At 44.1% G+C, this 12,340-nt stretch overlaps 2 protein-coding genes across 10 annotated transcripts in view; one reads left to right on the top strand and one right to left on the bottom strand.

Moving 5' to 3' along the window:
- ERMAP (erythroblast membrane associated protein (Scianna blood group)) overlaps positions 1-12,340 on the top strand; it is a 49,558-nt gene that overhangs the window by 14,857 nt on the left and 22,361 nt on the right. Inside the window, exon 1 of one of the 2 annotated variants that reach the window (XM_072609708.1) lies at positions 9,880-10,071. The exons of the other annotated variant lie outside the window; for it this stretch is intronic. The gene's annotated coding sequence lies outside the window, so the exon portion shown is untranslated. Of the gene's footprint in view, positions 1-9,879; positions 10,072-12,340 lie in introns of those variants that run through there. 2 annotated transcript variants of the gene reach the window in all.
- On the bottom strand, positions 1,551-6,178 carry SVBP (small vasohibin binding protein). Of its 8 annotated transcripts, none has more exons than XM_072609712.1 (3): positions 5,233-6,178; positions 4,189-4,333; positions 1,551-1,793 (listed from the first exon to the last, which is right to left on the bottom strand). In XM_072609712.1, exons 2-3 carry the CDS (start codon positions 4,300-4,302, stop codon positions 1,707-1,709), a joined length of 201 nt encoding a protein of 66 aa, XP_072465813.1. In that variant the 5' UTR covers positions 4,303-4,333; positions 5,233-6,178; the 3' UTR covers positions 1,551-1,706. The 8 variants fall into 8 exon arrangements, with proteins under 8 accessions (XP_072465813.1, XP_072465812.1, XP_072465820.1 ...); XM_072609711.1 differs by having other exon boundaries at positions 4,189-4,314; XM_072609719.1 differs by lacking the exon at positions 5,233-6,178 and adding an exon at positions 4,869-4,954 and having other exon boundaries at positions 4,189-4,314.

The following is a 12,340-nucleotide window of genomic DNA, read 5'->3' as shown; positions in this document are numbered from 1 at the left end:
ATCCTAAGTTCTAGAAATCCAGGAAACGTTCCCAAATACCTCTCAATGTCACTGCAGGATCTGACATCAACACACTGTGTTTTGGCATCTTAGAAATGTCTCAGTTACAGTTACTTATATGTGAGATGTAATTATCAATGAGACAGGTTTCACAGAACTTACCCATCCAAATAAGCATTCTCCAAAGTGCTCTACTTTGGGGGCTCTACAGAGACTGCAGATACAAGCATTCCCCACAAATGTAATATTGTATTCCTAGGAGATCCTATAAAGGCCTGTTCAATTTATAATTAGCTGAATTATAAAGTATAACAGAAGCTAACTATCCTTTATAACATTTTTATGTGAAAATTTATTCCAAGTTCCAACTTGCAATACTGGAGCATATCTTCCCCCAACATAACTTTGGCAGAAGGGAAATAGAGCTGAAACTCTCCCATCATTCCCTGCCATCCTCCCTCAGGGCTACAATGCTAGCACTGGGACTCTAGAAATTCCAGCAGGAGCAGAGAGGAAATAGGGAAGGAGGAAATAGGGGAAAGAGTAGTTCCAGGGCAGCCCAGAACATGCTCTGACATCACTAGAAAGGTGAATTCATAGCTGAGCCTTGTCAGTCTGGACTCCTTGGAGGACACTAGGACACTCTCACACATTCCCATTTATTTCTTTCAGAGTGACCTTTTTCTTATCTCCATTCTCATAAATCATTTCCTAAACCATTTCCATAGCAGACTAGCCATTGTTCTTTTACCCTAAAAAAAGGACAGTTTTCTCCTCTCCAATATCAGAAAATAGATGAATCTGAGGTTATATAGTCTCACTTATAAGGGTTTAGGTAAAAATGACCACCTCTGTGACACTTGTTAGAAACAAATGACAGGAGGAGAAATTCAACGGGTTGTCCCCCAAAATTCGGATAGGTGTGAGCCCTCCTCTCACTTGTTAATTTCGAGGACTATTATTGTTCCCAAGAGAAAGAGAACAGCACCTAAAACCCACCCACCTTTTGTGGTCAATATGTTCAGTGTCCGTTTGTGAGGGCAACAGAAGAAACCTGGTTTTGAGATTTCCAGTCAGGATTATGGGACTCCCACAAATCTGGGCCAATGACCCACATCTCTGCAACCATTCAACATCATTCTCCCTCTCATTACCTCCAAAAACCTAACAGCTGGAAGCAGCTGCAGATGAGGAGCGATGGATGGATGGGGCAGGAGGCAAAATGAAAGTTCCATCAACATGTCATGCGTCCTTTTTCTCTGGGATACTGAGAATTTTGGGTTTTCTTTGCTCATCTCCACTTTTCTTACCCACCAAAATTCCAGCCTCTAGGACTCAGACATCCAAGCTACAGCTTGGACAAACAGGCCTTGAATTTGTAGTTTATTTGTTTTCTTGGAGGACTGAGAAAGTTTCACTAGAAACAATGATTTTCTTCTCCCTCCCACCCCCACCCCCACCAGCTCAAACAACTGAAACTGAAAAAAAAAGGTCTTCAGAAAGATGATGCTGACCTGAGGAAGAGAGAGATGGGTGAAGAGGCAGGCACAAAGAGTAGCAAATTCAGATTTATCCAGCTTTAGAAAGTACATAAATCTTTGTCTCTACATCTGGATGGCCCAAAGTGAGCCACTTCCAAAGAACTGGTTACAGAGGTCATGAGCGAAGCCTCAGAGGTCCCACCTGGCGTCGAGGCTGGGGAGAGCTCATTCTCTTGGAGGCTGCATCTGCTTACAGAATTCGTCAAACTGCTGCTGCTCCAGCTCTGTCATTACTCTGTTGAGAGCATAAATCTGAAGGAGACAGAAAGAAGGCAGAGCTGAACAAGGGGCTCAGCGCAGCATCAGGAAGGGCTTGAGAAAGGGCCTGCTTACACATCAGGCTGGAAGCCAGGGCTTCCCAGCAAACAAAGGGAAAAACCATGAAATTGCTTTTTTGGTGAGAAGTCATTCTGGACATTTGTGAAGTATGGACTACTGATATTATCATTCCCGCTTTACACACAAAGGACCTGAGGCTTGGAACATGGAGGTTCAGTACATCACTTAGTACAGCCCGGAGATTCTATAGGGAGGGCTCAAAGGTGAGGAGATAAAGAAAAGCCATGGCTGCATCGGGAACATGCAGAAAGTGCTGAACTGGAGACAGTCGTTAAAAATAACAAAACTGAATATGGAGGAAGGAAGGGAGGAAAAGGGCAAAAGCCAGCACTGGTGGATTCTGAAAGAGAACAATCTGGCAGTATTCAAAAAGATTTGTAAAACTGATCCTATCGTTTGACTTAGGGACTGCACTCTCAGGACCAAAGCCTAACGATGTTATTTAAAAAGGAAAAAGACTTATTTTTGCAAACACATTCAAAGCAGCGTTGTTCATAATAACAAGAGTGAAAATTGGAAATATATATATATATATATATACATACATACATACACATGCACATATACATATATGACTAGTTGGGGAAGCGCTGAATATAACATGCTCACTGAACCATACAAATGGCAAATAGAAAGTCATAACATGGGACAGGGAAAAGAAAGTAGAACTGGCCTGCAGTGACCACAACTATATAAAAATAATGGCAAGAAAATCTGACCAGTATAGATAAAAAACAGATGGTGAAACTGAACAAATTAAATGCTATTTGTATGATATTATTAAAGTATCTCTTTTCCTTTGAAGCAAACTGTTAGGAGTTTACAATCCTATTCTTTGTTTTTGAGAAGCTTTTATAATGGTTTGAGGTACAGTAAGAACACAAGTCTGTTACCCATCGACTACATTTGCCTTTCTCCTATGACCTAAATCTGGTACCTTCCTGACTACCTGACTTACCATAGATGGGGTAAGCCTATACTTGGATTAGAGGTGGTCTGACCCTGAAGTCTTTGAGATGGTTCCGGCAGAACATGTCATGAAATTGCAACAATAGGTCACATGGTCACCGGCCAGAGATGACGCCCAAAGGGTAAAATGTTTGTGTCAAACAGAACTCACTGACTTTCAAAGGCCATCAATTTGAGAATGTGTGAAGAATTCATGATTTACAAAGGTGTTGGGTGCTGCAGTGTTGGTGTGGTGGCAAAAAGTCCTGGAGTGCCAGCCTTCACTACCAAGTCCCACCCTTGAGAAAGGCAGTGCCAACTGTGAATACCAAGCTCCTGGACAAGAAATAGGGAAGGGAAGAGGAGGTATGAAGGCAGCAACCCGTATGCCTGCTAAAGGCGGATTTCATTTCTGGGCCCTTGGGAGAAAACTGAGGGCCACAGTGAAGACACAGGGCAGATGATGCGGGGGCAATGAGGCCTCGGGGGCAATGAGGTCTCAGAGCCAGTGTCTGCATGCGGCAGGGACAGAAGCCCTTGTTTCCTTTGTCCAGGATGAAGGATAATGAAGGGCAGAAGGCTTGTTGGTAGTGGAGGGCTGTAGTGCATGCAGTAACTCAGATGAGGGCAGGCAGTGGGCTCCCAGAGCCAGGATTTGAACAGAGCTGGGGCTGGCACACTCACCTTCATAAGTTGCTCCCATGGGGCAGCAATGCCTCTGGCTAGGGCTAGAGGGATGGTAGGCAGAATGAAAAGGAAAGGATGGAGGAAAAGAGAAACTGAGAAAGCAACCATGGACTGTAAGAGGTAGAGCTTTGAGAGCATTCCAGGTACGGAGGACAGCAGTGAAAATGCACAAAATGAAAGATGGAGGAGTTTGGCAGGACCCTAAGATTCATGAAAGGGAATTATATGTAAAAGGGTTAGAAAGAGAGGGTTTATAATTGATCCTAGAGATAACAAACAGGGAGCCCCTGGAGTTTATTGAGTAGAGGAGTGAAACAGTAAGACCTGTTCTTTAGGAAAAGCCCTGGTAATAGTGTGGGAGGTGTGTGCACTGAAGGGAGAAGTGGTGGCAGAGGCAGGGAGAACAGTGAGGAATCAGTTTCCCTTCTGGTATCCGAGAACAACAGGCTGCTAGGTGGCACAGTGGATAGAGCACTGGGTCTGCAGTCAGGAAGACTCATCTTCCTTCCTTCAAATCTGGCCTCAGACACTAGCTGGGTGACCCTGGGCAAGCCACTTAACCCTGTGTGCCTCAGTTTCCTCATTTGTAAAATAAGCTGGAGAAGGAAATGACAAACCACCCCAGTACCTTTATCAAGAAGACCTGAAACAACCCGAGAACAGGAGGGCTCACCTCTGCCCTTTGTCTCTGCTTCAGTTCCTGCTGAGCCGATCTCTGCCTGGCTTTCTCTACTCGGTTTACAGGCTCCTTCACCTTGGGCTTTTCTTTCCGACCAGAAGGCTCCATGCCTTACCTTCTCTGCAATTCAAGCACAGACCTGACCGATACGGGAACAGAGCAGTCCCGAGGTTTGGGGGGGAAAGTGGGGGAAGGAAAGACAAACACCTTGAACACGACCCTCTTCGGAAGAACCCCGATCCCGCTCCCCCAAACACTGGCAAAGCCTCCAAAGATCAAAGGCTGAGAACCAGAACGGATGGTCCAAGGAGCCTCAGGAGGGACTCGCCCAGGGTCTCTAAGATGCACTCACGATCCGATCCTCCGGATTCAAATCCAGCATCTGCTACCTCCTGGAGGCAGGCTCAGGCCCCTCCAGCCAACACCTGCCCCTGGGGCCCCTTCTCCAGGGCACCCCCAACCCCGGCACCCCACGGGGGTCTTCCGCCCCTCCCCTCCCTTCCAGCTGTTCTCTCCATTCACCCCTCCCCCTGAGGGCTACGGTTCTCTCCATTCAATGTCTCTTCTCTCCCCCCCCCCCTCCGCCCCCCAGGGGGGCTATTCTCCCGATTCTATCCCCACCTCCCGCGGGGGTACTCCCAGCCCCTCCCTCCGCGGCTGTTCTCTATACCAACCCCTCCCTCCCCAGCAGCTGTTCTCTCCATTCCTCTTTCCCCCTCGGCTGTTCTCCACAGGCCTTCCTCTCTCCAGCGCTGTTCTCTCTTCCCTCCCTCCCTCCCGCCGCAGTTCTCCCCGTCGCTCCCTCCCCTCCATCTCCCCGGCCTCCGGCGCTGCTTCCCCAGGCAGGGCTAGAGACCACGGTTCCCGGGCTCTTTGTCCGTGTCCGGCCGGCTTTCGGATACCACCGGACCCGGCGGGGCAAGACAATGTCCTCTCCGCTCCCGCCCTCGCCGCAGGAGTCTTCCCCCTCACTACGGTCTTGGGTCACAAACTCTCCCCGCCCTCCCTTCCCTTGGCTGCCCCGGGGGCAACTCCTACCTCCCTCCCTGGGCAAAATGTCGAGGAGAGGGGCGGGGCACTCGATCCAATCGCGAATTCGGAATTCGATTCTTCCCCCCTGTCTGGAGAAGAAAGAAACGAACAAGGGGCGGGGGGAGGGGAAGAAACTGGCACGCGCACTCCTGTAGCTGACTTGGGGGAGGGGCTGGGAGAAGGAGCGCGCGCGCGCTCCCGCGGAGGGAGAGACGCATGCGCACTGAGCTATGTGGGGTGAGGAAGCCCGTAGGGCTACCACCAGACACTTGAAAGGACGTTTGGAAGCCTGTCAGGAAACAGCAGAAGGGGGCGGGAGGAGGGGTCGAGCCAGTAATCACTGACTCGCAGCCGTTCAGGTCATCCTGCCCAGGACTCCTCTGCTGGTGTCGGACAAGCTGTTACACAGCCTTTAATGACCGCAAACCCACCGCCGTTAGAGGAGTCAGGAAGACCTGAGTGTGAATGTTGACACCAACGCCAGCGATGCCACCCTGGGCATGTCACTTACCCTTGCCTCAGTTTCTCTCTCTGTAAAATGGGGGCGGGCGGGAATTGGCTGGTTCCATCCGGCTCTAAATCTTGCCATCCTTATCTATGAAGCCCCTTCATCCCACTTTTGGAAAACTCTTCCTCGCTATGGAATTATCCCTTAAACGGAGCCCGCATCTACCTTTCTGAAACTCATCCATTGTTTCCTTTTCTGCTTTCTGGGCCCAAGCGATTCAATGAGAAACTCCTGGTCCTCGAGCACCAGCAGAGCGGGTCATCTCTCTTCCCCATCCAAGCCCTTTAGCCACACGAAGACAGCCAATGCATCTTCATTTCTCCAGGCTAAATACTAGCCGTCTCCCGTTCCTTGTTCCTTCTGTCAGTCCTGTAATTTTCAGGTTTCTCCCTATCCTGGTCACCAAACAACCTTAGCCCTGAGCTTCAAAACTGCATCTTTCTTTTGGCTGCTATCCCACATACCTCATCCTGATCCAAAGCTGCTTTTTTTCGGACTCAGCCCTACCTTCCCCTCCTCTCTCCTCCAAGTCATGTCATCATCTTTATGTCATGGTCCTCTTTGAGGGTAAAGGATACATACACACAGCAACCCCCTCCAAGAGAGGAATTCTATGTATCTCTTGTGCTATTTCTGATGTTACTTTTGTAACACTGTTGTAACTTTTGCACACTGCCAAGCTCAGCTTCCTCGAAACGGTCCCTTCACTATTCAAGAAACTACTTACTCCCTACTGTCTCTACAAATCTAAATTTAGCCCAGCCCACTCTTGCGTCCTTCTGCTCCCCAACATAGACCTTCTATTTTACTGGACTCTCACTGAAACTCAAGTTACCCCTAGCTTTTTATAATGAGCCTTTCCTCCTATTTGGACAGGCTCAAAAAAAATCTCCCTGTCTTCTTTCTTCTATCTCTGCACATCCATTTACCAAATGGATACCAAAATCATTCTCATTTTCTAAAAAGGGCCAACAGGGGAGAAAATGGAAGAAAAAAACCGGTGTACACAAGCCATAAGTTTACACTAATAACTAAAAAAAAAAAGGCTGTGATTTCAATACAACAATGCAGACCACAACTATTATACACCTCAGCAAATAATTCTATTAGATGCCATGAAGAGGGGTGGAGGGAAGGAGCAATCTTTTACACGGCAACACTTGGGAAATGAGCCAAGTTCAAGGTAGCTAACCTATCCCTTTGTAAGACAAGCACAGAGATGAACCAGACTTAAAACCTTTTCAGTTTAGTAGGGACTACCAGAGCTCACATGCCACTAATTTAGCATCAGTTTTTAAAAGGGAATGATACTTCTGTACCATGAACCAAAATCTCTTGGGTTATTATTGAGCAGAAGAAGGGCTGAAGTAGAAAACTTCGTGGAGTTGAGAGAGAGATTGGCTAACACAACATTAGTTCCCCTTGTCCACCATGACTAGCCTTCTTTCCCTCCTTATGTTTACCTCCTAGCTTGCTTGGCTTCCTTCAAGTCCCAGATAAAATCCCATCTTCTACAAGAAACCTTCCTTGATTTGCATCCTAGTGCCTTCCCCTTGAGATTATCATCAATTTATCCTGTCTCTATGTCTTGTTTGTACATGGTTATTTGCATATTGTTTCCCCGGTAAAACTGTAATCTCCCCTAGGTAAGGTACCATTTTTGCTTTTCTTTGTATCCCTAGTTCCAGGCATATAGTAAACCCTTGCCTTATTTCCATTGCTCATAATATAGTGGTTTTAAGACATTATGATAGTATGAGTCCTATTAGTCAACTCTAAAAAGCTACTGGAATAGCTGTCTCTTGATTTTGAATAAGACTGGGAAATTTGTCTAGGTAGAGACCCAATCCAAATACAGACTGGCAGAAAATCTCATTAGGCTTAAGCATTTATGAAAGGTATATTATACCCTGTACTAGGCACTGAGCTAAGATGAAATACAGAGATAAGGCAAAGTTTTTTGGTTTGGAAAAATGCCTGCTTTCTTAGAATGGGGAGTTTGGGAAGCCACATGGAAAATAGCCTGGACTTGGCCTTGGTAGAGAATAGCAACTTCAGTATTTAGCCAGGAGTTCTGAGTCAATGTTCTGGAATGGCAATCTCAGTACAGTTCCATGTGGTAGTTTGGTAGGAAAGAAAATTCCATTTTATAACTGAAAAGTGAAGCAAACTCAGGAAAATTTAGAGAAAAACTGGAAGGGAATAGTGATTGCAGGAAGCCTAGAGATTCATGCCAAGGAACTAGACTGGGCATTCAAACAAAGCAAAAGAACCCAACAACAAATAAATTCTGCCTGGTACACAGAAAAACTGGAAAAGTAAAAGGATAGGGTAGGGAAAACATCATCCCTGCACACAATGATAAAATTAAGTTTCTGAATTCAGTTCAGTTCAAGTTAACCAGCACTAATTAGGGACTTACTCAGTGAGAGGCATTGTGGTAAATACTGGGATTACAAAGACAAAACCAAAATAAGGCCCTGCGTTCAAAGAGTTTTTATCTCCTCAACTCCATTCAAAGAGTTTATATTCTTCTGAAGTCCCAAAACTTTAGACTGAGCTCCTGTAGGGCAGGGATTGTCTTTTACCTTTCTTTCTATCCCTATAGGCTGGCACATAGTAGATACTTAATAAATGCTAGTTGATTGACTGACTGAAAACCAGAAGGAGAAGCAGCATGATATAATGGATAGAGCATTGGATATGGAGTCAGATGACCTTGGTCACTGTTACTTACCTTGTACTTCTATGACTTTAGGCAAGTGTTTAACTTAATTTAACTTAACTTCTCAGGGTCTTCATCTCTGTCAGTTCAAAATCCTATGACCTTATGAACCCATCAATGTATGATATCCATGAAATTTTGCTTGAAATGGTTAGTCTACTAAGACTACCCCTCTCCATGCTGATGAAATCTGAGAGAGAACTGAGCAGTGCCTTCAGCACGGTTTTTGCATTTTTCATATGTTGCTTGTCCATTTATTATAATTATTTTATAATATATATTATAACACATAATTATGTTATAATATATTAATACATAGTACTATGTTATTATATAATCATATTGGATATGATTATGTAATTATAATAACTGTCCATTTATTTTATGTCAACAAGCCTTTATTAAGCATCTACTGTGTGCCAGGTACTGTGCTGATTGCTGGGGACACAAAAAAAGACAAAAAAAAATCCCCCCAAAATCCAGTCCTTGTCTTAAGGAGCTCAATGTGCAAACAGTTATGTGTGAATAAGACCTAGACAGGGTAAGTTGAAGATAATCTCTGAGGGAATGCACTGACATGAAGAGGGATTGGGAAAGGCTTCTTGTAGAAGGTAGAATTTTAGCTGGTACGTGAAAGAAGCCAGGAATGCCAGGAGACAAGAGATGAGGAGGGAAAGCATTGCAAACACAGGGGACATCTAGTGAAAAATCTCAGAGTTGGTAGATGGAGTGTCTTGTCCTTTGTATGTATGACTGGTCTTCCCAATTCAACTGCAAATTTCTTTTTTTGTTTCTTTTTTTAATTAATTAATTAATTTTAAATTTTCAACATTAGCCAATTTTCAAAGGCAGGATAATGTCTTATGTGCTCCTGTACTCCCAAAGGGCCCAAGATGGAGCTGAAGCAAGTAGCAAGACTTTAATAAATGTGGAAAGAGGAGAGAGAAGGATATATTTGGCAGAACAAAGAGGAGAGACCATCACAAGTAGAATGACTAGCATGTATAGAATTTGGGAGAGAAGGAATGTGTTTCTCAAGTATATAAATAAGCTACTTTGCTTGGCAGAGAGCATGAAACAAATATAGCTGGAGATGAGGCTCATTTAGCTAATAAACTTGGCCATTGGTGGATGCTGTGGAAGCCAATCATTAATTTTAAATTGTCTTGAAAAGTAATTGGGAACTGTTGTAGATGCTGTAGAAGGGGCATGATATAATGGGGAATGAATGGATGATTAACGTTTGAAAATATGGGAGTATTTGAATCAAGAGGGAAGTTCCCTCCCTTAGAGTTATTTCTTAGTCCCTGTGTGTGTAGGGTGTTTCTTCTTTACTTTGCCCTATTGCTTTATCAGCAACAGACAGACAGGGTGTGGTTTGTTTATTTTATAGGAACACTTAGAGATGGAGAATCTCCTGGGTAGACAGAGTTCCCAGTTTAGGGTCTTATGCCCTGGGATTAAAAACTACACATTTCCTCGATGCACCTTTTAAACAGAAGTTCTGATGCTAGAGCTTGACTTCTAACCTCTGGATGGGCTGAGAAAAAAATTCTCAGCTTAGGGATCCCTGCTATACTACTGTGGAAAAATCTCCTGGATTCAAAGTAAGGTGAGTGCCCTCTTTTCCCTTTCCCATTGGGTCTGACATGGTTTTTCTCTTTATTCTCCAACTTGGTTCGTCCTTCGTTGCCAAAGACGACCATGCCATCAGAGAAATAATGACATGACTTGCACTTGACTTTGTTTTGAGTGAGAGAGGGCTGTGCAGGTCACCAGCCTCACTTCTCCTCCAGAGCCACCTGAATACAGTGACCAGATATTCATCAGAATGTGTGGAGATGACCCAGGATGAGGTAATTGGGGTTAAGTGACTTGCCCAAGGTCACACAGCTAGTGAGTGTCAAGTGTCTGAGGTGAGATTTGAACTCAGATCCTCCTGACCCCTGCACTGGTGCTGTATCCACTGCACCACCTAGCTGCCCCCCCTAATGCATTAATCATTCATTCTGTTCAACCTGGGATAATCACTTCCCAGAATCCTTGTGCCTGAAAAAGGAAGCATCACTCTACTCTCTAGTTTCAAAGGGGAGAAGAGATGCCTCTATCTTTTGTATGTGGTGGTCATCTAACATGACCTGACAGTGGATATTCCTTTTACCAAGTCTCATTTCAAACAAGCATTCTTTTCTTAAAATCAGATGAACCTGGGAAATGTGGAGTGTATGAGAGTTGTACCTATGTAGCACAAAAGGGGGCAGCTGAGAGTGTAGCCTAATAGGAAGTGTCCAGAGACTCAATGCAGTTTTCATTGTCTGGATTTGCCTGGCAGAATGACTGTTGGTATTGAGGTTAAACTTAAAAACTTATAAAGGGAATTTAAAAAAATTAATTTTTATTAGTATTAATGTATTAGTTTTTAATTATGTTATTTTTTAATATTTTATTAGTATTATTGTTTTTATATCACTTTCATGCATGAATTTATTCGTCCGCCCCCCCTTTCCCGTGCCATCTCTTCTAATCCCTAATACCTGAAAGAAATAGTCCACTGTAATTTTTCCTCTGGTTTAGAATTTTTCAAAAATAAGCTACCTGAGAGATCACCTAGGAATCTTTGAGCAGACTGTGTAGGGACTTGTGGTAATCCCAGAACTAAGAGAAAGCCAGTGGCCAGTGGACTGAAGGATTTGGAGGTTGGGGACAAAGAGTAAGGGGAAGAGAAAAAACTTTTAAGTTTTTTTAATTTAGTTAGGCACTGCTTTTATAGAAATGAAAATTCCAATCTGGTATGTATATTACTGAAAAAACACTCATTAATATGGCACATTTGCTGTATTAAAATCATGGAATGAAAAGGGATGGTGCGGTCGTGTAGTCTATTCACTGAGCAGTCACTTGGGGGTATCATGATCAGGTAGCTTTTTCTTAGAGAGAGAACTCAATACCTCTGAGACAATCCATTCCATTTTTTGAAATTCTGATTCTTAGGATGTTTTTTCTTTTTTCTGTGGTGACATACGTCTCTTTGTAACTGCTATCCAGTTTTCCTAATTCTTTCTTCTTGGGTTGAACAAAATAATCCCTTTTCCAACTGGAAATCCATCGACTACTTCAGTTCAATTGAATTCAACAAGAATTTTCCAAGTACCTTCTTTGTGAAAGGCACTGTGCTGGTGATATAAACACAAAAATAAAGCAGTTCTTGCCCTTAAGGAACTTATAGTCTACTGGGGGGAATAGGGCACATATACAACATGTACTAAAATGAGCATGATACAAGGAGAATTGAGAGGGAAGAGAGAACTGACAACCGGGTGGGGTGGGGAGGGCTGAACAGAAGAGGCATCCCCTGATATCAGCTCAGAAGGAAAGCAAGGATTCTGAGCGGCTGAGGTGAGGAAGGGTCTGGGTCTGGGAACAGTTCATGTGAATGCTGATTTACTGAGAGGAACAGCTATTGGTTCAGTTTGTCTGGGACTTGGAGTCTGTGAAGAGGAGTGGTGTGAAATAATGCTTGAATGGTAAGTGGAAGCCAGGAGGGCCTTCCATGTCAGACTAAGAAATTTTTATTTTATCTTAAAGGCAACAGGGAACCCCTGAAGGAATTTTAGGGTGGGGGTGGAATGGTTCTTTTGGCAACTATGTGAGGGATTGATTAGAGAGGTGAGAAATTAGACATAGGGATCTCAATTAGGAAGCTAGTGTAATAGTTCACTAGTGTAATAGTTCAAGTGATAAGGGCTTGGGACTGGAGTGGTAGCTTATTGAAGAGAATGGGAGAGCTTACAGAGATGTCATATAGAATCAATTAAATATTGGGGCTGAGGAAAGGAGAGTCAAGGATGATTCCAAGATTGTGAACCTACCTGTATTCACAG

The sequence above is a fragment of the Notamacropus eugenii genome, chromosome 5, assembly GCF_028372415.1.
Source record: "Notamacropus eugenii isolate mMacEug1 chromosome 5, mMacEug1.pri_v2, whole genome shotgun sequence".
Classification (NCBI taxonomy): Eukaryota; Metazoa; Chordata; class Mammalia; order Diprotodontia; family Macropodidae; genus Notamacropus; species Notamacropus eugenii.
Note: the sequence above shows the minus strand (reverse complement) of the source record. Positions and strands in the feature narration are given on the sequence as shown.